This window comes from Trichoplusia ni, chromosome 4 (assembly GCF_003590095.1).
Source record: "Trichoplusia ni isolate ovarian cell line Hi5 chromosome 4, tn1, whole genome shotgun sequence".
Classification (NCBI taxonomy): domain Eukaryota; kingdom Metazoa; phylum Arthropoda; class Insecta; order Lepidoptera; family Noctuidae; genus Trichoplusia; species Trichoplusia ni.
In genome coordinates this window covers 7,767,610-7,793,710 of record NC_039481.1, presented here as the reverse complement: position 1 = coordinate 7,793,710, position 26,101 = coordinate 7,767,610, and the positions used below count along the sequence as shown (strand labels likewise).

The 26,101-nt window shown below is 36.4% G+C and overlaps 5 protein-coding genes across 8 annotated transcripts; 3 read left to right on the top strand and 2 right to left on the bottom strand.

The window, feature by feature from the left end:
• Positions 1-6,199: 6,199 nt before the first annotated feature.
• LOC113492864 (HBS1-like protein) lies at positions 6,200-8,429 on the bottom strand. Its single transcript, XM_026870565.1, has one exon. The coding sequence runs from the start codon at positions 8,278-8,280 to the stop codon at positions 6,238-6,240; it is 2,043 nt and encodes a 680-aa protein (XP_026726366.1). The 5' UTR covers positions 8,281-8,429; the 3' UTR covers positions 6,200-6,237.
• A 430-nt stretch (positions 8,430-8,859) lies between these two features.
• LOC113492867 (ras-related GTP-binding protein A) lies at positions 8,860-15,516 on the top strand. The gene is made up of 7 exons (XM_026870568.1): positions 8,860-9,093; positions 9,229-9,328; positions 9,785-10,002; positions 10,841-11,007; positions 12,223-12,316; positions 12,654-12,806; positions 12,930-15,516. Exons 1-7 carry the CDS (start codon positions 9,082-9,084, stop codon positions 13,107-13,109), a joined length of 924 nt encoding a protein of 307 aa, XP_026726369.1. The 5' UTR covers positions 8,860-9,081; the 3' UTR covers positions 13,110-15,516.
• Positions 15,517-16,271: 755 nt separating this feature from the next.
• On the top strand, positions 16,272-20,766 carry LOC113492870 (HIG1 domain family member 1A, mitochondrial-like). 3 transcript variants are annotated; one of them, XM_026870574.1, is made up of 3 exons: positions 16,272-16,372; positions 18,588-18,689; positions 19,444-20,766. In XM_026870574.1, exons 2-3 carry the CDS (start codon positions 18,596-18,598, stop codon positions 19,659-19,661), a joined length of 312 nt encoding a protein of 103 aa, XP_026726375.1. In that variant the 5' UTR covers positions 16,272-16,372; positions 18,588-18,595; the 3' UTR covers positions 19,662-20,766. The 3 variants fall into 3 exon arrangements, with proteins under 3 accessions (XP_026726375.1, XP_026726374.1, XP_026726373.1); XM_026870573.1 differs by having other exon boundaries at positions 16,333-16,422; XM_026870572.1 differs by lacking the exon at positions 16,272-16,372 and adding an exon at positions 16,492-16,600.
• A 546-nt stretch (positions 20,767-21,312) lies between these two features.
• LOC113492865 (serine/threonine-protein phosphatase 2A activator-like) lies at positions 21,313-23,893 on the bottom strand. 2 transcript variants are annotated; one of them, XM_026870566.1, is made up of 2 exons: positions 23,700-23,893; positions 21,313-23,197 (listed from the first exon to the last, which is right to left on the bottom strand). In XM_026870566.1, the coding sequence occupies exon 2, from the start codon at positions 23,195-23,197 to the stop codon at positions 22,208-22,210; it is 990 nt and encodes a 329-aa protein (XP_026726367.1). In that variant the 5' UTR covers positions 23,700-23,893; the 3' UTR covers positions 21,313-22,207. The 2 variants fall into 2 exon arrangements, with proteins under 2 accessions (XP_026726367.1, XP_026726368.1); XM_026870567.1 differs by lacking the exon at positions 23,700-23,893 and adding an exon at positions 23,433-23,514.
• LOC113492868 (beta carbonic anhydrase 1) lies at positions 23,485-25,902 on the top strand. The gene is made up of 5 exons (XM_026870569.1): positions 23,485-23,677; positions 24,090-24,174; positions 24,257-24,444; positions 24,543-24,731; positions 24,877-25,902. Exons 1-5 carry the CDS (start codon positions 23,585-23,587, stop codon positions 25,084-25,086), a joined length of 765 nt encoding a protein of 254 aa, XP_026726370.1. The 5' UTR covers positions 23,485-23,584; the 3' UTR covers positions 25,087-25,902.
• Positions 25,903-26,101: the final 199 nt, after the last annotated feature.

Below are 26,101 nucleotides of genomic sequence, written 5' to 3'. Positions count from 1 at the left end.
GTAAGAATGAGATTGAGAGAACTTGATGTCTTATTTGATAAAAACAAAACAAAACGGCGTAAATGCAACAACTCTTTTGGGACTCACCCAAAGGAAAAACGAGAAAAACAACTAGATTATCACATGAAAGTATGGTCTACAATACTATAAGCATTTAGGCAAGAAAAACAAGTCTTATTGTACCCTGTCTCCACGATTCCTAGCTAATCATGTGAGTACGTGATGTATTTTGTTCACAAAGCGTCGCTAGCCCGCATGCCGCCAGACGAACTGTCTGTCACAGCGGCGCGACACACGTATCTACAAATAGATAACTGTTGAGCGTCGAGACTCGAGGGCTGGGGGATGCTTTTGGCAGTTCGAATCGATATCCAACTGGTCAAGCTTTTAGATAATCCAGTCTGGCTTTTTGAACTAGGTTTATTGACGTTTCGACACATGGAATTTTCTTTATTGTAAAATACTTTTTAAATTTTGTAGTACTTTCAGTTTGCTTTTAGGAAAACGCCTACTGCTTAATTTCTCAGGAACTTTTGAAGTAACAAAAGATATACCTAACTTACCTTACCTGACCTTTCCAAGTGTAAAAAATACTTTATATCTTCGCGTGCAAAAAAACAGCGACTATTATTACTTAACAGGTGCAGTACGACCCTAGTTGTCGATAAAATTTAATTTAAAAGTTAATATTTCGATACAGCCAGCGCTGCTGGTACTCGCGTGAAAAGTTCCGCGCGTGCGAGCTTTCCCGATAAGACGCTGTAACTCTTAGTTAATCTAGAACATCTCACCTCTGAACTCAATCTTGATATCTCTTCATATAGCCTGTATACATTGATTAAGTAACTTAATACCAATTTGTACATATTAATGCTGACATTATATTTATATAGACGTCAGAACGTACGTTATTGGCAACGCTTACCTACACAATAAGTCGTAAGCTTACTTTATTAATTTTATATTCATCTTAATTTACCGCCTGTTGAGATTTTGAAATTAAAAGAACATCATGTAAGTAAGTGAGTAATTACATATCTAACGAGCGCTTTAAAAAATTAAGCAACATAATGTTCACTGAAGAAATACAATTATTTAAATTCAAGTCTACCAATATTTTAAAGAGGTAAATATAAGGAGTCACAGGGCATGATCTCAGGAATTAGTAAACCGATTTTGAGAATGATTTTACCGTTTAAAAAGCACATCATTTTTGTGTGTAATACATACATATGTACAGATATTAAACCGAAAAATACTGCCTAACCAACTGGACTATGTAAACAAGAAATCAAAATTTAACTTTGACTGTTCTATTTTATAAATTCATGGTAAATATTGAAACTGGACATGTTTCCGTGGCTACAATACAAGTTGTTCCTTGTCCGCCAGCGGCTAGTCGTTAGATAGGATGGTAACATCGATATGTAACAGATTTCCATGGAATACTGCTACTCTCTTTGAACTCGGAGCATCCAATAATACCTACATAAGCCTTTGTGTCTCTTGATAAACTCACGATTGAATCACTCTAAACTGTCAAAACTGTCAGATACGCCAAATTATTCTAGCTGTTTCCTACTTATCATTACTGTTTATAACATTTCCGTTTGCTTCGTCTTAACCTTATTTCATCTTAAAAATATCTTCAGATTCAAATAAATTGTGAAATGCCTACCATATTTCTAATTTATTTATAAATTTTCTACGCCCTAAGTTAGGAACCTTGATGACAAAAAAATCTTTAAGTGAAACTATAGAAGTGATGTTTGGATTAGTAAATCTGATTTATTTTATTGCTACTTGGTTTGGTTATTTGGTGCTTGCTTTATTTGGTTTCCAAAAGTGCAGAAGTTGATTTAGTATCTAGGTATTCACTTAGTTGTGCTTCAGCGTTCATATCTAAATTCATTCAGTTCAAATTACCACCATGTTTTGCATGACATATTGCCTATGATCGCTAGATTTGTATTTTCAAAAAATAAAGTTCATTTTTTTTAATGAATAATGAGAGGAGTAGTGCGGGGCGGCATTTGTTTACGTAACATTATTACAGTTAGGTCAAGCGTAACAGCGAGGATACTGGACGGCCCTGATTTATTCCTACCCTCTATTCATGTAATAGCCTCTTCAGGCGCCGAATGCTACACGAAATGTACGAATTTAAGCGGCAAAGTATTACAGGCCCCTCGTTATGACCTTAAATTGAATTAGTTGAGCCCCGGAGAAGATTTCTGTCACTTTAGGATATAATTTTATGATTTATGCCGCACCAAATTGAAATAGAATTAGGTCTAAAGTATTTTAGGCTTCGCTCTGGAAATGTTTTTGTTGTGTAATGAAGTTGAAGTTTATTATGAATTCTTGGAATTATTTAAAATTTGGTTGAGTGTTCCCTTTAGGCAACTTTAAAATATAAATAGTATAAATACCGACAACATTTCACACCAAAAATTAATTAGATAACGTGCATAGGTACCTTTTTATTAAAAAAAATAGCATTTATGAGAAACGCGTCTAATATTTCTGACTGAAGCGCAGCCTTCTTTCGTCACGCTTCCAAAAACGCCTGACCTACATTTATATTTAGCTACTATTAGACATTCTATCTTTAGTTCCGTGGCTCGGAGTAAAATACCTTTCAGTTAAAAGCCACATCCCATCCGCAACACATCTTAGTTTCCTTGCCAGTGAACACGCGAGACCCACTTTACACGACATAGTGCTGAGGCCCGGCAGATTTATAATTGTGGACTTACTCAACTGATTTATTGTGTAAAAGTTAAAGAAGTTCCAAAGCATGTTTAATATGTTTATTAAAGGCCGGGTTCTAAACATCAAATCATAGTTATCAAAAAGTAACAAATTAATCCAGTTATTTTTTTTTCTACCAATACGAAACGCAGTCAGCCCTGAACTCAAGAGAGCAATAACATTAACCAGATGCTACTTGCAATAATTGCATGTTACACAAGTTCTTAGAAGTTAAGCGGTCGCAATAATTTTTGCTCGAACCATTTTAACAGGGGCTTTGCCACGTCATGACTTCTGCAATCAAAGTTTCAGTTGCTCCATAATTCCCAGCCGTTAAGTTAGTAACAACTTCCAAAACAGTTAAAAGGCTTCAACTTTTAATTAATAGAACTCATGCAATTCACGAAACCATTAGTAATAATGAATTGGCCTGTTTTAAATTGAAAATAACGGTAAACATATTATTGAAAATCAGAGCACACAATTGGAAACAGCTCAAAGGTTGCGAACATAGTTGAGAGAGCAAATAGCGAACTACGAGTGTTGGGAAATTAGTAGGAAATTAAATTTCACGAGTCCGCCACGAGCGCGACACTTGGCACCGCTCGGCAAACAGACGTTGACACGACACAACTACTTCGTTCGTTGCAAGTTCTACTATACCTATCTACTTTAGGAAGTCAAAGAATATATTTCAAGATCTTTGCTGAAGTCAGATATAAGAAGCATTTGAGTTTCTGTATAGAGATTCTGTATTTAGATATTAGTAATTTGACTGAACTACTTAAGATGAGATCATGGAATCTTAAATTTCAAACTGTGTACTTACTAAATCATCAAATAATTTTAGAACCAGAGTCATGTGTTAGGTCTTATGGAATTTGCCAATATGAGATTGTAGTATGACATATTCACACATAAACGTATTATTTTAAAGCTTTCTCGTATTTTGTTTTTCTTTATCTATTTTTAAAACCATGCAAAAATTATAGGTTTTTACAAGGTGCTCTCGGTGCTCGGTACACAACTCATAAAGCGGGTCTTATAAACTCAATTTGTTTAATTTGTCAACGACAGCCGACGGCTCAGCCTACAAAAAAAGAAAGCCTATTCGTAGATAGCTTTGGCAACAAACTAAGTTGATTGCAGCGCACAGCCAGCCGTCGGCCAACTACTTATCTAAATTAAATCTTTTGGTCCTGGAAACAGTTTTCTTTGCTACACTACTTGTTTCACGACTTTGATTTCCGAGCCCACGCATTGTCATAATACTTTTATGCTGATAAAAATAATTATTAATATTAAGTAGAAGCCACAAATGTACAGTAGGAAGATCACACTAAATAAAAGGTGTATCTCTCGACAATTATTGCTCTTATACAATTTTAGCTGTTCAAACATGTTTTTACTTACATATTTACTACTAGCTGTCGCCCGCGACTTCGTCCCCGTGGGTAGAAGATATAACTTATGATTTATACCTGCCCTGTTTTTTTTCACATTTTCTATTGTATCTTCGCTCCTATTAGTCGCAGCGTGATGGTTTATAGCCTAAAGCCTTCCTCGATGAACGGTCTATTCACCACAAAAATACTTTTTCAATTTGGACCAGTAGTTCCTGAGATTAGCGCGTTCAAACAAACAAACTCTTCAGCTTTATATATTAGTATAGAAGTATAGATAACAATTTTTATTAATAACGAATATGGCTACTACCCACTTAAGTAATATAGGTACCTCTACTTTTACATTGGTTAAACCTGGCTGCTAGCGTGGCGATGATAGATACAGATCGTGTTAGCGCCGCGCCCATAGGTGGCCCACTTGTGTCCGGCATCAGTAGCTTAACCCATTCAGTGCCGAGCCCGCCCATCGGCGGGCAAAATTTTTTAACTTTCACGCCGAGACCGCCCATGGGCGGTTTGATTTTAAACTGCAATAACTTTACGAAATAACGTCAGAAAGTAATGAGATAATGTGTAATGATTTGTTTTATTAATATTGATTTGCAACTCAAATGGCCTGCTGATATTTGAAGTTTTGAAAAAAGGCAATTCTATACTGTCATGCCGAGCCCGCCGTTGGGCGGGCCGAAGATTTTATATCAGAGGTCCCAAACTTTTGTAAATTTTAGAACGACTAACGGCTATTATTAAGTTATGTAAAAACTTCTCTGCTCGCTACTTCTTAAGCATGAGTTTCGTGTATAAAAATAAAGTGTTATCATCTATTTCACATAAAGGTGTAAAACCTTCGAAACATTGATCAACAGAAAGTTCTGATTAACTTGTGAAAAAATACTAAGAAAAAACATTTGGAGCGTCTCTTACTTAAAAAAAACCCTTCGGCAGGGTTAATTTTGGCCTAAAACGTCCCAGACAGCCGGCCGGCACTTCTGCCGGTCGGCCGGGCCAATACAAAGGGCTGGCTGATAAAAGCAATGAAGGCTTATATTATGCGTTCGCGTTATCTTAAGTCAAATTAATAGCACTTTCTAGGATTTTTTTGGATGCGATATCAAACGATTCATGTCGGAATCTGCAGCTTCATGCCGAAAACGCCAATGGGCGGGCAAAAATACATAATTAAGATGCCGGGACCGCCGATGGGCGGGCTGCATAGTACAGTATGGCGGCAACTGGGTAATATTGTTACTCTTTAGATCGGCAGCGAATGGGATAACTTATAATTAACAAGAACACCTATCATTCTTTTAATAATCATTTTCTAAATAAAAGGACACAAAAAGCAGTCAGCGTCTGCGATTTGAACTCAGAAACTCGTTCAGCGGAATTATAACCCCATGGCATCACAACTTCTCCTGTTTCCGAAAAAACCTTGAAATTCGCTCTCTCAGACATAATATGTGTTAATTTTAAGTTCTTATCATACCGGTGTAATTGTTTACCTATCGTCGCGTCATAAATTTATAAACCTTGCACTCAAATTACATCACAATCGACTGATATTTTGTTTTATCTAATTCGGCACCTAAGTAGTCACGATCGTAGAACAAAAAAGAAAATAAAAGCAATTGTGTTAACTATTACAACAAATTTATTTTCATTATAAATAATATTTATTTAAAAGTATTAATTAAATATAACCATAAGATGTATAGCACGATACATTATTGTACAATATCCATGTGCAGTTCGATTCATGTTATGGCATCTGATTGACGATATAAAGCGTTTGCTAATTCGACACTAAAAGCTTAAAACTTAGGCCACGTATTTAATATACTAAAGTGATGCTTAAACATGTCGTTATACACATCATAATCGCTTACATGGCAACAACTAATCTAATAAAACTCCATACCATGGAATGGATAACTGAGCAAAAAAAAAATTCAATTTCAATTTAATAATGTTCTAAAAATAATGAATTAATATTTTGAAAAAAAGCCCTATTACGTATGGTAAATCGAAGGCTCTGATTGTCTGGAGGATGCCATAACATTTGATAGTGACAAGCTTATCAGATCGATTTGGTTTTGAGGATGTCGGTGACGAGGCCGGCGGCTATGGTGGTGCCGGCCACGCGCAGCATGACGCGGCCCAGCTCCTTCACATCCTTGTACCGCTCTACACAGATGGGGCGACACACCTCGATATCCACAACAGCCACACAGTTGTTGCCCAAAACACGCGGGTTCTTCTTCATCAGCTCACCCGTACTTTTATTCAACAAAGCCTTCAGTTTTACAATGTTAGCAGACTCCACTAATGACTGGTGATGAATGAGCACAGGGTATCCTCTTGTTATTGGCACCTTGACATTAAAAACTACAATTCTTGCTTCAAACTTAGTAGTTACAGGCACTTGTTGGACTGGACAACTCAGTACATATCCAACTGCAACATTCAGCATGTCAACACCAGAGAGGGTCACACTGACCTGGTCTCCAGCAAAGGCAACATTGCTGGTCATTTCATTGATACTTATGTTTCTTACTTCAGCCATTTCTTTAGTTGGACATACTAACACCTTATCTCCTTTACTGATCATGCCATTCTCAATCCGCCCGGCCACACAGAAACCTGCACCAGTACCTTTATATACATCATTAACAGATAAGCGTAAGGGTTTGGACACAGGCCTTTCAGGCACATTAAATTTGTCTATAACTTCTAGAAGACATGGTCCTTTGTACCACTTCAATAACTCTGCTTCAGTTGGTGACTTCACTAAGTTTTCACCGGTTAATCCTGAACAAGGCACATATGTTACATCGGTGTCCTTAAAACCAGCCTGTTTAAGGAAGAATTTAAGTTTTTTTGTAATCTCATTAAACCTCTCTTGGGACCAATTTGTTGTGTCTAGTTTGTTCACTGCTACTGCAAGTTGGCTCACTCCCAGTGATCTCACTAGTAGAGCATGCTCCCTTGTCTGACCTCCAAGGTCAAAGCCTGATTCAAATTCCCCTCTAGTAGCATCAACTACAAGGAGAGCAACATCAGCTTGGCCTGCACCTGTTATCATATTAGGGATGAAGTCGGCATGGCCGGGAGCATCCAATATAATAACTCTTTTGGTCTTGGTCTCAAATTGTGCTCTTCCTATGTCCATAGTGATGCCTCTCACTCTCTCTTCACCAGTTTCGTCCAGAACCCAAGCATACATAAAACTTTGTTTACCAATCTTCTTGCTCTCCTGCTCATACTTGTGCAGAGTCCGTTGGTTCACCTCTCCAAGGTCACAGAGCAGTCGTCCCATCAGAGTGGACTTGCCCGCATCCACATGTCCTATAACAACTATATACAAGTGGTCCTTATCAGATCCCCTCTCATTTGAGTATTGTGTGTTTGCATCTACTTTGTTTTCTTTCACTTTAGGTGTTATTTTAACTTCATCTAGTAGTTCAGTCTTTGATACTCTATCTGTGCAGGGTGATTGGTCTCTGGGTGTTTGCGGGCGACTGCTAGAGCTGCCATCTTGATTCACTTTGAATCCTTTGACAACTGCAGCAGTCTTTGGTTCCAGATTAGTAGCAATTACTTTTGGTGCTGTCTCTATAGTTGTTATAACAGGAGCTTTTACAGGGTCTATGATCACCACAGGTTTTACCGGCTCTAGTTTCGGTAATACTGGCTCCTTACTGTTTCTGTTCAAAATATCATCAAGAGATTTATTAAAATCAAACTTGTGCTTAATAACCGTTTGTATGAGTATATTGTCTGAAATTGTGTCACCTATAACATTCCTAAGCTCGTCTAGGCACGACATGAGCTTGGCCTCGTCATCCTCATCAAGGTTAAGGCTACGGAAGTCTATGGACTCGCGTCGTTCGAGAGCGGGATGACTGGACTCGGCAACATCGTCCTCCGGTTCCTCCTGGATGTCATTGTGACTCTGCATGAAGTGCGATATGGCCTGCTGGTTACGACTCCGATCGTATATCCATTGTGCAGTGTCACTAGGCGACATATAGCTCTCATCTTCAACGGAATGTCCATAAACATCGTCATCGTCGTAGTCGTCGGAGTAGCTTCTATTTCGAACGTCACGATGGCGAGCCATTTTTAAGAATCAAACAACTTGTTGGTATCTACTTAAGTGATAACATATTGAAAATAGTTAGAATATCGAAGAAAATCACACGTTTTCTACGTTTCCAAAAGTGCACCTCTTGACAGTCTTGACAATTTCATGGACTTGCAAAATTACACACAAAAACAATGCGTTCAAGGTTTTTAAATAACAGGTAGGCCAGGAAGTAATTCTACAAATTGTAGAAACATTATATGACATATCTTTAACCTGATTAATAATTAGCCCTAAAGACATTTACTTAATTATTATTCATTGATAATAGTTTTATTCTGATTGTAGTACTATTATTTTTAAAATAACCCCGCTGAATCACAAATGGACGCACTGATAACCGTCTTCGTTCCAAAACATAACTATTTAGTTTGTTAAAATCAGTTTCTGTTTCCATTTCAACAAAAACTAGACTCGTAAAATAAAAAAGATATAAAAATGGATTTTAAAGATAATTTTCATAAATATTTAAAATCTATCGGTAAATTAACTCTCGAACCATATCTTCCACTGTCATGACGTACGTCATGTCTGATGTCAAGTCATGTGTCATTTTCAATTTCTCAATGTTTCATTGGCTTTGTCGTGAATGGGAATTACGCCTACTTTTCGTTTTCTCATTTAATTTATTTTGTTATACTTTCACGACATAAATAATGGGAAGAGATCATTAAGTTATAATTATTTACAATAGTATCATTGAATAATTTCTTTGTGGGCTTTCAATAGTACAAAACATAAAGTTTTAAACCCTTGACCTAGTAAAACTTAGTCAACATGAAGAAAAAGGTACGTATTCAAATAGATAAACTTGTTTTCACTGTTAAACTAGCTATAATTGTTAGTATTGAAGAAAATATTGCTATGGATAGTGATAAAATTAGATAAGGTTTTATTTGTAAGTGTATCTAATTCCATTGTCAGGTGTTGTTGATGGGGAAGAGTGGTTCAGGGAAGACGAGCATGAGGTCCATTATATTCGCCAACTACATAGCTAGGGACACGCGACGACTGGGGGCTACAAGTAAGTGCCATTATATTTTAACCACAAAAACTAAAAATGTGTTTATCTGTCAGATATGATTTGCAGCCATTGTTTATATGTTAGGTATTATTGCATCCTTTGACTCATACCCTATTTTAAGAAATTGTTCCCTTTGATTTAATAACTACAATTGTTATTACTCATTTTTTTAATTAGATACACAATTTAAAAGTTGTATCATCATATCCATATATGATACAAAAACCTTTAACTCTGTATCTACCTTCTTCTGATGATGAGAAAAATTAAGATAAGTTGAGTTTGATTAGTTGCTTTTAACTTTCTCACATTATTGATGGTAAACTCTGGTCCTCAAAGGGTCTTGAATGCAAAATTTGTGCTTACTTTCATTATTATATTCAGTTTTTAAGTTTTATCAGCAGTAGTTTGTTCAAACCAAATTTACTCATCAAAGATACATATTTGTCCTTCCAGTTGACGTAGAACACTCTCACGTCCGTTTCCTTGGCAACTTAGTGCTAAACCTATGGGACTGTGGCGGTCAAGAAGCGTTTATGGAGAACTACTTTGCATCACAACGAGACAACATCTTCAGGAATGTAGAAGTTCTGATATACGTGTTTGACGTCGAGAGCAGAGAGATGGAGAAAGATATGCATTACTATCAGTCCTGTTTGGAAGCTATATTACAGGTACCAATATATTAATTCATTATCTTTGCATGTAGTGGAAATTGAGTGCTTTGATAGCAGTTTAGTATTAAGAAGAGGAAAAATTGCTTGGTGCTGGTCAGGCGCGGATCCACGATTCGGCAGCTTCCCGGCAATGCAAGGATCCGTGCTCCGACGCATCAAAGACGTTAAATAGTCTTCTGCGAGGTTGCCACGATCTGCGATAACGCCGAGAAGTTCACGCGGCAGACCGACAGTCACTGTTGGTTAAAGGCGTCCTACACATTACTAACACGCGATAATAGTAAAGTATAATGGCAGCCTGCGGCCGACGTGTCTGCTTTATCGCAGGTAGTTTGTGCCCAATTGTGCATACCAGCGTTATAATGAGGATCGTAGGACCAACGCTAATACTTATAAACCAGGTCCATATAAAGTCATTGATTTGCAAATCTAAGTAAATTTTTTACTAATAGTTTTTTTACGCCTTAATTTGTTTATTACACATATATAATTATTTATCTTATTATCTCAACATTAGTAGGATTAGAATAATATACTGTTATCTCTCGACTTGTTTGTTTAGATACATTATAGTGATCATCAAACATTGAAATCTAGGCAGCTTATGCAGTAGATAACTATTATTAACTGCTAATTATATGAGATGAGCGTCGCGCTTTTTATCGATCTATTCAAATTTTCTATCATCACCAGACAAGAGTGTATAATAATTTCCGACGTCTTTTTTAAATAAATACATTTAGAACAACTTTTCCCTTGATATTATACATAAAATATAACGAGGCTAGCCAAGTTTCTTCCCAGCCAATCCTACTAATAATTTTTGTTTTGACAGAATTCCCCGGAAGCCCGGATATTCTGCCTGGTGCACAAAATGGACCTGGTCTCTGAGGAGCAACGCGAGGACATCTTCAAGGAGCGAGAGGAGGACCTGAAGCGGCTGTCCAAGCCCCTCGAGTGCACCTGCTTCAGAACTAGCATATGGGATGAGACATTATACAAGTGAGTGCTCATTTACAACTATGTTAAGGTTCGAATTCCACTATACATACGAAACTTAATAATGAATCTAATGTCCAGGGTAACAAGGTCCACCTCCCAAAGCTTAGGTGTTGTGAAAGTGAAATAGCGCAACATACGGCGTCGTGTCTCCCATAATTGTTATAAAATTATATTAAGGCGTGGTCACAACCCTTAAAGCTATAGGTAGGCGCTCAGCTAGTATTCAATATTTGCAGATATGACTACCACGGTTTTAAAATTGTTATTGGCCTCAATACCGCCTCATGAGTATCTTTTTGGATAATGCCTCGCTTTGGAATTTGGACGTGGATCCGCAAAGAGTTTTTCTCATTCGTCTTAAAATTTCTCTTATATAAAATGATTCCTGCAGTATGGAGTTTAATCATTGTGTCGCGGGGTATTCACAAACACTCAGAACAAGGATTCGTGGATCTCACAAATGCGTGTCCTACACTCGTACGCCGGGATAGAACCTGTGAAGCGTCGCGCTCCAAATGGTTGACGTGGTGACCGCACATTCGTCCGCGTTGATTTATGCCTAGTTTAAAAACCCTCCAAACTTGCGATATATTACATAACGCAAAACAAACTATGCCGATAACTTCTTATCTAGGATCCTTGTACCAATAGAAATTACATTTCTCCTCGTCAACACACACACACACACTTAAAAATCAATAATCGTATGCTTTATGAAATGGAACCTTATCTCTTTGGTATAAAGTCTTTATTCAGCTTAAAGAACTTACAAGTCAGTTTCTCTATAAATTTACGAAGACTTAAAATTGTTGAAAGACATCAATAATATTAGTGTTTAAGTTTTCAGTAGAATTTTGTGTTTCGTGCCACGTTTTTTCCAGTCCCGAAACTAGATATAATGTATGTTTGTATTGTGTATGATTGTACTCTCAAGAGCCTGATTACTGACTGTACCAATATTTCTTAATTAATCACAATGTTTGTACCTTCCGGAAGGTCAAAACATACATGACATTATTGCGCCCTTGACATTTAATTAATTCATCGATTTTTAGTTGCCATGCAGCAGGTTTTAGAGTTCGATGTTTTGTTATATTTTAACTGTTATTTAATAGAATAATTAATGAATTAGGACTACACTATAAGGACATAATTAAGTTTAGTTTTATTATGATATTGTAAAATTTTTAAAATTAAAACCAATATTGTTTTCAGGGCGTGGTCAAGCATAGTATACAAGTTAATACCTAACGTTAAGGCATTGGAGTCATCACTCAAACAGTTTGCTGAAATCGTGGACGCGGATGAGGTACTGTATCATTTTAATTATACAAGCAAGCATTTTTATGAAAGTTCTGACTGCGTTAAATGAGAGATAGTTAAAACAGTAAACAATTTGGATCTGATACCTGTAATTACGGTGTCGGCTACGAAAAACGTTCAAGTCACATGCAAAAAGACACCCAGATGCTTGTCCTACGCTGGGATTGAAGCCGCGACAGTGGGTTTCGCGCGGTTACCTTAACCGTGCAGTCAGTTGAAATGCCGATCATTGTTCTGTATCTCCAAAAGACTACTCTAAAATATAATAAACGCAATCTGTAGCTGTAATTGACCTCCTATACTATGACGGCCTGTTTCCGCAGGTGTTGTTATTCGAGCGCGCGACGTTCCTGGTGGTGTCGCACTGCCAGCAGCGGCCGCACCGCGACGCGCACCGCTTCGAGAAGGTCTCCAACATCGTCAAGCAGTTCAAGCTGTCCTGCAGCAAGCTGGCCGCGCAGTTCCAGAGCATGGAGGTACTAGCAATACTTCACTTTTACTCAGAACAGAAGCCCCGTAATGTTTTTAAGGGCTCTGTGATAGACACAAAGTAAACAGCGACGCTATTATAAAATAAAAAAACTTATTCCTTTTTGTAGGTCCGCAACAGCGTGTTCGCAGCATTTATAGATGGATTTACAAGCAACACATACGTCATGGTAGAGATGTCCGACCCCAAGATCCCTTCGGAAGCCACATTGATAAACATCAGGAACGCGCGCAAACACTTTGAGAAGCTAGAGAAGGTGTCCTCGAGCGCGCCCAGCCAGTACCAATGAACGCCATCGTTCACATCTGAGTAGTTAATTAAAATGTTACGACCGGGGGTCTACCACCACACCTTAAGACCAGACTATTGTCACTGTGCAAGCAAGACGGCACTCTACGCTGTATCGTGTTGTCTCGCTTCCACATCTTCAACAGTCTTACTTAAAGCGGTGTTAAAATCCCTGCGTTCTTTCCATGACGTCATAAACAGCGGTCTTTAATTGACATTCGAATATACATTGCTGGCTGAAGACTATAAAATAAGAATGTGCAATGATTTATAATTCGAATGTCAACTGAAACTTGTGTGTTATGAGCTCGTTGTAAAAGTAGGCGTCTTGAAGCATGGCCTTTTAGCATTCGAACTCGAAAATCGACGTATTTTTTTCTGTAGATGACGCCAGATGTTGAAAGTAACGAGTTTGTATGTGTTCTCATGCTTCAAGACGCCTGGTCATAGCCGCAGAAGTGCGAAGCACTGTTATCTTGCCAAAGCAAGTCAGTGATAGTCCATTTGTTATACCGAGAGGTCGTCCGAACAATGTTTATACCCAAGCCCCGTATAAAGTACTAAAACCAGTATAGTTCCTGTTACCTTTACCTTTGATATTAAAAAAAAGCTTTGTAACTGAAACTAGCAAATATCTCTAACTCTCGGAAACACAGAATATAGGTCTGCTCTATATCTTATGTTTCGGGGAGTTAGAGATATCAGAGGTCCACTTTACGGCGCACATAAATTGTGGGCAGTGTGTGAAGCCAAGACACCATAAACCTTTTCATTTAGTAACGGTCGAACTCTTTGAAAAAAGAAAAACCAATTATTTCATAAATCTTTGAGGTATAATGGTTTTAAACATTCAGATTACGGTGGCTGGTGTACTGTCTACTGTGATGGCACAATGTTGACGTTGAACTTATTACGTTATTATAGAAGTAATTTATCCTTTAAACAGTTATTTTATTGTTGTTAAGCTATTCTGAGGTCCGCAAGCGAGTGGGACGTATTTTCTGCTTGACTTGGCTTTGAAGAATGTGTTCCAACATAAGAATCTAGGTACAAATACATAAAAATCATATCGCTACGATTAATACATTCGTTTAAGTATAGTATGTGTGTAAAAAGTATTTATTTACGTATATATTATTATCAGTTTAAATGCCAAAGTTTTTTTAGTACTCATAAATTTGTCATCACATCTCAAGACTCTTAGACCTTCAAACCCAATTGTATAGACCCCTCTACTATTTTCGTTCCTTTGTACTCTACGCCACTCAAGGTTTTGTTGCTTGCCACATACTCCTTTTTCGCCAAACAGCTTAGTTTCATCTGGAAACATAAGGAGTGCAGGTTCATAATCCTTATTATGTCCCAGGCTAAACTTTTTCATTTTATTCTTTTTTATCCAACTGAAAAGAGTGAGATCTCTTCCAGTGATTAATAATTATATATTTTGAAGGAGTCTAAATCCTGGAGTAGTTTTTGAACATAAACAGACGTTTAACGTTTTTAAATTTTGCGGTTAGAAGCCTATTCCAATAATGTCGTATTCTCCAGGGCTTCCAACTAAATAATATAATTATACATATTTTATGACACCTCGAGCCTTTTTCTATATTTAAATCTAATGTAAATAATGAAGTGTAGCCGCTTCGTTAAGCTTAGGTTATTAATACTGTGATTTAAAGGAAAACCGTTTCAGTGTATGGCGCGAAATGTTCAAGCGATGCTTTAGAAGAATAAATATTTTAAAGAAAATAGGATTTAACAGAGTGGGATCTAAAATCGCATCGTTAAATAGTGTGACTGGCCAAGTAGGTAAATAAAGAAGATTTTTGTAATGTTTTTCAAGATAAGTTACTAAATTACGACTGTTTTATAAGAAAACAGCGAGTGTTTTATAAGAAAGCAGTTTTTATTGAAAAAATAACGCATGCTACAAAACCGAAAGCCGAAACAAAAAAAAAGTAGTCTATTCAACCCGCCAGTCCTATTTACCCCATTTTACTCAGTAGGTAAATGAATAAACAAACATCGTGCTTCCGTTTCTTCATCTCTTTAACCCTTTGCAAATTATATAGGCTAGTGAGTAACATACAATATTATTTATACTTAACGGAAGTAGAAATGTAAGCCAAACTTTCTTTAAAATATTTCTTTTCGTCAAGCATTCACCCATGAACTGAAACTGTGTTCCAAACATAAATAATGTATCTGTTATTATTGTCGTTTGTCTATGGAACGGTTGAGTTTTGTTCTTATTTCGTATTTATTATTACCTAAAGTAGATGTCAACATAGATAACTTGAACTTTATGTATCCGATACTATATGTTGCACAACGTACAGACGGTGACAACTGTCGCTGGGTTAATTTTATAAAACGCAAGCCTATTAAAGATTTTTATATTCACTGAATTTGTTTACTTGAAGAACTGAAATGATTATTTACCATACTCCTTTTAGATATCAATTAATAAGATAAATATCCTAAATTTCATTTTACACTATTACATAAGTGCCGACGCGACGCATAAACCAGTTGATGTATAACAGAAATGTTATCGAATTGATATCATTTATTTTCGTCTCGCCCATCAAGGTCGTCGATGTAACTCGTATCAAAGACTACGGCGAATCCATAGATATGTGGAGATCAGTCGCAAACAAACAAGCAAGGGATATGTCTCATTAGTGGGCATACAAAGGATGACTTATGTCTGTATGGTGTGTATGGCCCTCAAAAAGAAGGAGCATCCGCGACTGACCGGCTAAACCAATAGATGACATTGTAATTTTGTATAAAATTAAGTATATGAGGAGAAAATAAACATTAAATACTGTACCTAAGACATAAGTCTCACAGGCCACGGCCCACGGTAGTAATTAAACGAAATGATCAATGTTAAAGATCAATGCTGTAGTAATTAACCTAATGAATTACACCTTTCTCCATTAGAAGGCAAACTGAAAACCTACTTTCACTAATTATGGGGCAATAACCTAATTTGGGCAAAACATCTAACAATTAAGAGTGATTGATAACTCTTAATTGTTTACTGTTTTGTACCATGTTTTTACACCATCATTGAATGATGGTGTAAAAATATCCATTAACATCTTGATTCACACGGCCGTATCAACGTAAATGACGTCTCTATCGGCGTGTGCACGTAGCACACGGCTGGCGCACGCGCAGTCCTAACACTCCTTACCAGCGACATTCGCTAGTTAACCAAGGATTCTTCAGCGTAACGGCGCGACTTAGTTTAAGGTAATACAGTTCAATATCTGTTGCATGGCTAACACTTTCATAACAGTAAGGTATTAGTTATTCGTATCTCATAGTCCAGTGTCCATTGTTTTTCCCCGTGGCAATTGTTCGTGATGTCATCGTCATAAGTTTGTTTAATTCATTGATTCAGTCTTACGCTAAACTCCGTGCAGAGTGGGTGTTATTATCCGTTGTGTAGTAATTCAGTGGCCTTGATTTTGGAACAAGGTTGGTTATCACTAGATATTAATAAGTGTTTCGTGTCTATAATAGTACTGTTTGTGTTTTCGTAATATTCTAGTATTTTTGTTTCTAGATATTAATTCGTGTTTAAATATTTAACACGCATTTGCAAAGATACTACATCTATTTTGTTTTACTAACAGTTTCGTAATGGTGTTATTGTTATGAAATATTGGATGGTGTAATGTTTTAAAAAGTTATGAAAACAGTCATTACAAAAATAGTTACTGTTTATTAATCGTTAAGCACTCTTAACAACTACCCAGTAAGTACGCTACCTGTGTGATTGATAGAATTCGGAGAAAATTTAATGGGTACACGTGATACATTGTAACTTTTCCCCGTGATTGTACCTACTTCAGTACAGACAGTAAAACAATTGACCTTCCTACCAAGAACAGCAGTGTAATATCCCACATGAGATCCGGGAAGGCTATAACAGTTTTTATTACAGCTAACCAAATGTTTATGATTTAATAACTCAATGCTATGATGGAATATAACCTTGAGAAGATGTGTAACTGAATTATTTTCTAACATTCATAAAAAAAAAACTTGCGCTTATTAATTGAATTTTACGAAATTTCTAGGCGAGGTCAAAATGTTAGTTTTGTTACTAAAATATAAACACCAACTAAAGATTCCATGAAATGAAAAGATTTTATTTATTTGCCAGAATGTATGAACAAATTTTGATATTAATTACACCGAAAGTCTAACTTATGACGTAATAGGAGGCAATCTCCGAATATACTCAACCGATGTTTTCTTCTTTTACGAAGGGGAAAGCTACTTTATTTAAAACTTAAATAAATATCGGTAAATGGTCCACTCGTTCGGCGATATTTTCTATCAGAAAGCTGAGGGTAAAACAAATTTGAAATTAATATAATCGCTGAGGACATGATTAAATAACTGGATTTCATTGCCGGCATTTTATCAGTGTCTGATTGATTGTATTTGCGCTTGCCCGATAACGATTGCAAATAACTCGCGCTCAACGACTATGATGAGATTTCATGAGATAGGTAAAGGTAAAATTCTATTGAACTCCCAATATTTAGTGATTACAGCTAAGTTGGCATTTCTTATACTCGGCCAAGCAAGTGGTCCACAAGTTATAAAAAAGCCACGTGTACGTAAAATAAGGTTTACAATATAATAGTAACTGTCAGAATATGATTGCATTGTAATATCGACGCTGTTCTCCTAATTACACGTATTATTTTCATCCCTAAAGTGATTGCTTGGATGAGACCATTTTCTTGGCTAACCGTATCTACCTACTAAAAATAAAACTATTCATAACTAAGTTATATATCTTACTAAAAAAAATAAAAAAAATAGTGTCATTGTAATAAAATGTATATAAAGTCGCGGTTAAAATCCGTAAATAATTTTGCTACGTGTCGACGAGTGAATCGTTTCATTATTTACGTAGATTACAATGACATGGTTAATATTGCACTAGACAAGTACTTAGTCACAAGTACTTAGATAGCAGCCAATTAACTTGACTTCAAAGTAACTGCAGTTATCTAGTTCAAAAGCTCAGGGCCCCAATTCCGCAATTTACAATTGCCGATTAATGAATGAAATTTTTATTAAAATGACACTATTCGTGTTCTAATGACACTACACTATTCCTCCTAAGTGTTTTGTCAATATAATAGTTGGAATATCAGTACGAGGTGGAGCACTCGCTGACAACACAATGAATTTCTAAATAATTTGTTTGGTAAAATGGTTAAGAATATGAATAGTGTCAAATTTAATCAGTTGCCATTCATACATCGGCCATTGTAAATAGCGTAATTGGGGTCCCACATTGTGAAAAATGATGAATGATTAATTCAAAAGACCTTCCTTAACTTAAACTTTTAAGGTGGCAGGAAATTATTGAAGCAATATTATGTCATGTTTGTAATAGTTGTTGACGTAGATCTTATTTTGTTTGTTTTCCTTATTACAGCTGCGAGAATGGCCCAGGAAAAACCAGTATTCGACTACCATGAGGAGAGCCAGAGCGAGAAGCTGGCGCGGAAAACTAAGGAATCTCCCTTCATGATTTTAGGTAAGGTTATAGGAGAGATAAATTAAAAGATAAAAAATAAAAACAAGGGATAGATAAAAACTGACTGCTCGGATAGCCTAGTAGTTCCGGCATGGCAGGTCACCATACCAAACCCAGTGAGCGCGTCGTGTCGCGAGATCGACCCCCGTGTAGGACAAGCATTTGTGTAATCTACGAATGCTTTCTCTTAGACTGAGTGTTATTGTGTACGTGCCTGTATGTCTGTGAAACCCCCGCGACGCAAGAATTCGATTATTAGTGCAAGAGTCGTTTAAAAAAAAATATTTTTACCTACATAAGAATATGAACTAGGTACATAGGTAGGTATATTATAAATGTTTTAGGTAAGTTTAACTCATCTAAGTACTCAATTGAGGATATTTGAATTATTTTGTAGCTAAGCAGTCGGTTGTTTATAAGTTTATATTAGCGAAATAGATTCTTAGAAAATTCATTAAGCTCTACCTAACGAATAAGTACATTTCCTTGTTTATGTCAACCGGAAAACATACTGCACTGATAAATTAATCCTGTAGTTATTTAAATTAACCCTATTGGCTATTAGTCTTTAGACATATGTATCTAGTTCTGAAGTTATAGTTAAGGATAGGTTAGGATGCCTACCTATACAGACATACTTATTACATAATACACCGTTTAGTTTTGTGTTTCAAAACCCTTGTCAAACATGTGCTACTTTACCTGTTAGATATAAATATCGGAGACCTAAAAAAAACATTTTTTCATATTCTAGGTATCGCGGGATGTCTGGGTTCCGTCGCCTACGGCGCGTACGCGTACAAGAACCGCGGCGCAATGAGCACCAGCGTATTCCTCATGCAGTTCCGTGTGATCGCGCAGGGCACCGCGGTGGGCGCGCTGTGCGCCGGCATGGCCTACACGCTCTACAACAACCACTTCAACAAACCCAAAGAAAACCTCGCTATACTGCCGAAACCGAACGAGCATTAATTTTAGTCGCTTAGTGATAAAGTAAGATAAAATGGGTATAGAAATTCAGTCCTCTAAAAGTAAGAGTGTTGCAGTTAAAGCGACACAGACTATACGATGTAGAGCGGCGTCTCTTTTCCACAAATGTATCAGACGTAGGCACTTTGTAACGGTGTTGCCACAAACAAAAAGAAGATAACATAGGTATATTATATGCGTTAGAAATACAAATATAAAACGTAAAAGAATTCAAAATTGTGTGAGTCATCATCATCGGCCATGTAGTTCATCGAATGCAAATAATTACAACAAATGCACTAAAAGGTTGCTGTGCTGCAGAATGTCGATATATTAATTTGCCAGTGACGATTATAAACAGTGACGTTATATCGATACGATTCATTTACTATAGGTATTCGTATTGTTACGAACCTATACATTACGAAATTTTATCAAATATTATCTACACTTCAGCCTTCCGTTTTGATACGATAGATTTACTATACTACCTAATAACGAAGCAAAAGTGATTGAAATACGAAAAAGTCGAAGGTCGAATATTTACGTTAAATTATGTATTTATTAGATAACTTTATTGTGACACTACGGTACTTTCTGTATCATTCAGATCAAGCTCTGGTATCCGATGTAGCTAAATTGTCATGTTGTGCACGTATTTATTAGTTCTTAGAGAGTTAGGTTAGGCTACGCTTGAACACATTTTGTATTCAAGGAAGTGCCCGTTTCTAGAGCTCAGAATGTTATCACATTTATATCAAGATCCTGTTTGCAACGTTGATAGCCAGTGACTTTGGCAGCGATAGGATTCGACTTATGATAGACCACTAACGCCTTTTCGTATTTTGAGAATCATTAATGCTTGTATGCATGAATCCTATTTGTAACTAATAAATTCAATCCGTTTGAAAAGTGTTACATTTAAAATATGTTCCTTTTAATTCTGCAATTAAGAAATAGGTAACAGTAGTACCTGTACTTTATCTATTTTACACATTGAAATGAGTTGAGTATTTGTTTTCGATAGTGTAAGCGATGCGAGTTTGTGAACGGCTGTGCTAATTTATGTTATCTATTTAAATTAATAAAATTATGTACTGTATTTAAATCTAGTTTTATTTGTTCCCCAAAATGGTTGGAAATTTGTAGGATGTTTTATATTATTATAAGACACCGATAACAAACGGTGAAAGAAAATTGGATACGAATCGATCGATAGGAAAACTGGACACCAAATAGTGGAATCGCACACCAGTGCAGCAGTGAGCTAGCGTGAAGACCAATGTCAAACCTTCCAAAAAGTTATCTGTAAAGGATATTGATATGGTCTGGACCAAGCGCTGATCAGAATGAAGATAGTGCATTTGGTCATTCATGTCTGAATAGTAACAAATCTTAGCGAATACATAAACCCAAGAGGAAAACGCTTTTTAGTCCCAAGCCCCAAGGGTGAAATTGTAACTGTATTATCAACAGAAATGCATCATGCATACAAATAATCAACTATCTAGATATCACGGACGAACAGACAGCATTGCCTTAGTATAGGGCTCTGTCTTTACCCATTGCGTTCGAAACTCTAAATCTATAGCAAAATTTGGGTTTCCAAACTTCGCCAGTTTAGTAGGTTCATTGTAGCAATAAAACTAAAAACTATATTTTATTTTTGTATTGCAATGCACAATCGACAAATCCTTGTTATAAATGCTAAAATTAATGACAAGATATTAAGTAGATATATCACATAATAGTTGTAAACACAAGCAAACGAAACAAAACAATTGCTGATAAATGTACGTAGGAGCGTATAAAAGTCGACAAAACGTACGTACAGGAGGTTACATAAGGACTTTGAATATAAACTATATTGGCCTTCCTGGGCCATTAATAAATAAACTCGACTGTTTATATCGTATACTAAATACATAACTACAGGCAGTCTTACTTAAACATTATGGGAACTCAAACATTTTTTTAATTTTAACTACCTGAACTTTTTGGCCAAGAGTGAATTTTATTCTAGGATAAAACTAAAAACATCAGATTCCGAAACCAGTGCCAAATATCAATAAAATCTATAAATTTTCAGTCATAAAAATATCACTATATGCAATTATAGGTGTTAATCTGATATGGTATCATGTAACATAGAACTGTTATCATTTATGTAAGTTATCTGAAAAACATGGCGACGTCAACATGGGCTTGACACCGGCGCGCGGTCCAACCCTCCGCCGCAATTACCAAAAACTTGCTAAATAGTCTTATGGACATAATATATTGAAAGCTATAACGTTACTGATTGCACAACACATAATACTGTTGTAATGTAATAAACAGATAAATAAACAAACTCATAAGGCAGTATCTGCGCTATTAAATGGATACACATATTCAACAACATAATTCTAAAATCAATTCATGAACTGTTTTGTTCTACTTCTCAATGGGCTGCACCTCACAGGCCATCATTTGCACCTTGCTGTTAAGTGCTAAACTTAGCCAGTTACTTTCAGAACATCCAAGACTCTTGGAGCCTTCAAACAACTTTAGTGATTGATGGGGAACCTTCTTATAGGCAGAAGGGAACCAAACATTACATGCTGGACCACTGGAAACTTTGACAACACTTCCTTTTTGTACATTTTAATTAGGCCTTGATTGATTTTTGACCATGAGCCTACAGCACTGATGCTCCACAACTGATTGGAATGCTCGGCAAAAGGACCTTTCTTGACTTCTTTAATATATTTGATGCAAGATATAAACATGTACTCAGTGTGGTATTTCTCTATAATATCATCCTCTAAGAATTTAGCAGGCGGATATATCCTTGGTTGATCTACCAACTGTGAGCTTCCCCATATGAAGGGTATAAACTGGTAATCATCCAAACTCCACACTCCATGACTGCCGGCAGGCTCCATTCTATATGTTTTCTGCAACCGCCTTACTATTGAAAGATATTTATTGAATACCAGAAATACAGTGGCTACATTATCTTCTGGTATTAAATTACCAACTTTAAATAAACAACAAAGAAACATGACAAAGGCCATTTCATGACCAGTGCCATAGTCAATCCTTGTGGCATTACCAAAACTCTCTTCCAAGTAAACTTTAACTTCGGGGATGGCTAAGTGTATGCCAGGATTCAGAGCCTCCTGAAGGAAGAGGGTACTGTTAGCCCTGACCCTTTCCAGCCAGTCCCTGAAGGCTACATTACCAAATCTCTGAGGTTGGTCAACAGGCGGAAAGAGATCCATCAGTTGTTCAATTTTTTCAAGCATTACAACCAGTCTTCTAACATTTTCTGAAATTTTGCAGTCAACTGTGAGTGGCTTGGCCATGATTGCTTGATTGATGGTAGCTATGAAGCCAGTGTACTCCATGTAAGCCTCTGACTTCTCCCAAATAGCCATGTCTGTGATTGATTTAACCGCTTTTTCAGGTTCCAAGAACCTGTGATTGGGTGGCAATGGTGGTGGGATATTTTCATTTTTGCGTGATCCATCACCAGTTGCAGTATTTGTCTCCATCTACAATCAAATGTGTAATAATTCATTACTGTTCCTATTTACATTAATTTGTATATATCGACGACGCACATTATGTCGTCACTATCGTACTACAGGTAATCTAAAAAATGTTGGCGCTATCTATTACGTAGATGTAATATGTGAGGGATTGACATAGATATAAAACATCACGCTGCTTAGTTGCCCACTAATGATGAACGTATATGTACGTTGACCCACAATAATTTAGTATTACCTCTGTGAAGCGAGTCCGCTGCGGACACGATAAGCTTCGCTAATGAAGGTCAGAGATGTCAATCTCAGTTTAACCACATGTAAACGTACTTCTTTATTTTGTATCATTATAAGAACGTGAAAAGCTAATGTGAATGAAAAAATACAATCAAAATGGAGAAAATATTAAGAGGCGTTATGAGATACCGTGTATTAGACCGTGCAAGTATGGTGAAACAGTTTCAAGAAGTAAAAAACAACCCTACGGTGAGTGTAAATTGCGACTGACCTCTATTATTCTCGAAATACTCCTTCAGGTTAAACTAACAAATCAAGCACTCAGTTTTGTTTGCTCCACGCTTTGATTACTATGTCCTTCTGTAACAATATTACAATTGGGCTTGACTTTTGCAAAATTATAAAAAAAATACTTTTCTATTTATTTTGACAGTTAGGTGTAATATTGACAATCGGTAAATCTAAATGGCAATGCAGGTACCAACCTTGTAAAAATAATGCGTTCAAAATTTGCAATTTATTAGCATTGATGAAATAAGGTGACTAGTAATCATTAAAGCAATCATGATTATGTTACGTGGCGTAACGTGAACACTAGGATCGTGTATTATTAATGCACTTTTTCTCAGAAAGACGAATTTGCATGTATTTTTTTTTCCAGCCGAAAGCAGTATTTTACACTTGCATGGACAGCAGAATGATACCAACAAGATTTACTGAAACTGATGTTGGCGATATGTTTGTCGGTTTGTATTAAATACCATAGTTTACCAATATAAGTACACGCATAACATAATTATTATTATCACAATTAATGTTTAATTTCAGTTAGAAATGCTGGAAATGTGGTACCTCACTCGCAATTTTTCTATGATGAGATGACCAGCTGTGAGCCAGCTGCCTTAGAGCTTGGTTGTATTGTAAACGATATAAGACACATTATTGTTTGTGGACACAGTGACTGTAAAGCTATGAATCTGTTGTACAAATTAAAAAGCAAAGAGGAGTCCTCGATAGTGAGTAGACCATTATCGAAATATTTTTTGTATTTTTAATCCGACAATAATTATTGCTACAAACGTTATCATACTAATTTCATCTCTTCTGCTTTTAGGAACAAAGAAGGCTATCTCCTCTAAAGTCGTGGCTATGCAATCATGCGTATACTAGCTTGGATAAATTTATCGATATGAAAGGCGACTTTACCAAGCCCATGGTTTTCATGGGTGAAACTCCGCAACGGAAATTTGTAGCGTACATCGATCCTGATAATAAATTTTGTATAGAAGATAAATTGTCGCAGGTAAAAACAAATCTTACAGTATTCACCTGTTCCACAACGAGGGTCCACCAGGCGACCTTTCAATTAGCAGCTTACGCAAGCCTCTAAACTAATATATCTTTTACCAACAGAATGTTATTGTATAATCCTTTATTGCCGTTTTCAGGTAAATACTCTTCAGCAGCTGCAAAACGTGGCGTCCTACGGTATGTTGAAGAAGCGCCTAGAGAAGCACGATCTGCACATCCACGCCTTGTGGTTTGATATTTACACGGGCGATATCTACTACTTCAGCAGGCGTGCCAAGCGGTTCGTCATCATTGATGAGTCTTCTTATGAGTCCATTCTCGCTGAAGTCAGAAGATACTATTCCTAATATTTAAAAAATATTTAAAAAATATACTCAGTTTGGAACAGTCAGTCTACATTCTACCGTCGACTTACTACATTTTAGTCGCAAGTAGGTACAGGATATTCGAAGCAGCAAAGATGATGAGAACATTTTAATGTACTTATATTGGACCTATCAGTCCTCTTGCCAATAATGTATGTTAAATCATTAGGTCACAATTAAATGGATCATTAATATCTGCAACCTGTGATATGTCCCAGAGAAGTGGATAGCTTTTGCTCGAAACGTTTTAATGTGTTGTTATTAATTTAAGGATTGTTTAAATTAAGCTTAGGTAGGTACAGGTTAAAAGAGGGTTCCGGAAATTGATGGATCACAAACTCAGACATAATAACATTTCGGAGTGAAAACAGCTTAAAACTTAGTAAATAAATGAGCCCTAGGTCTTTATACGTTCTTAAGAATATTTAAATAAACAACTTAATATTATATAAAGTAAGGACAATTTTAAAATCACACTTAATTTTATATATATTTTCATACAAGTTTTATACAGGAATTTAAGCTGCTTGTATGTAGCTGTCCGCTCGGGGCTGCCAGGGGTACGCGCAACGCAAGATAGGGCACCGTGGTGGTCGTGCTCACTAATGACAGCGCTATCCCTTCCCCCTATCGTCCATACAAACTTTTACATTTCTTTTGCATTCTTTTTTAAGATTACGTGTTATATTAAATATTTTGCTTTTATAACATAATTATTTAAAAATATCTGTAAGTATTTTTGTTTGTTGTCTTAATATTGGGACCAAAATACAAAGCTTTTTTTTGAAGTGTTTAAAATTTTGTTTTATTTCATTAAGTTAACGATAGCAAAAAGTAGCAGTCCACAGAAGTATTAATTTACAGGTTTAAGTATAGTCTACGAAAGGATAGCCAAAAACCTGCTTATAAAATATGAGTGAATAAGGTACTCTACGTGCTATTTAGGTCATTACTTGTCGTAGTGGAATTCAGCCAAATAACGTTACTAATACCTATC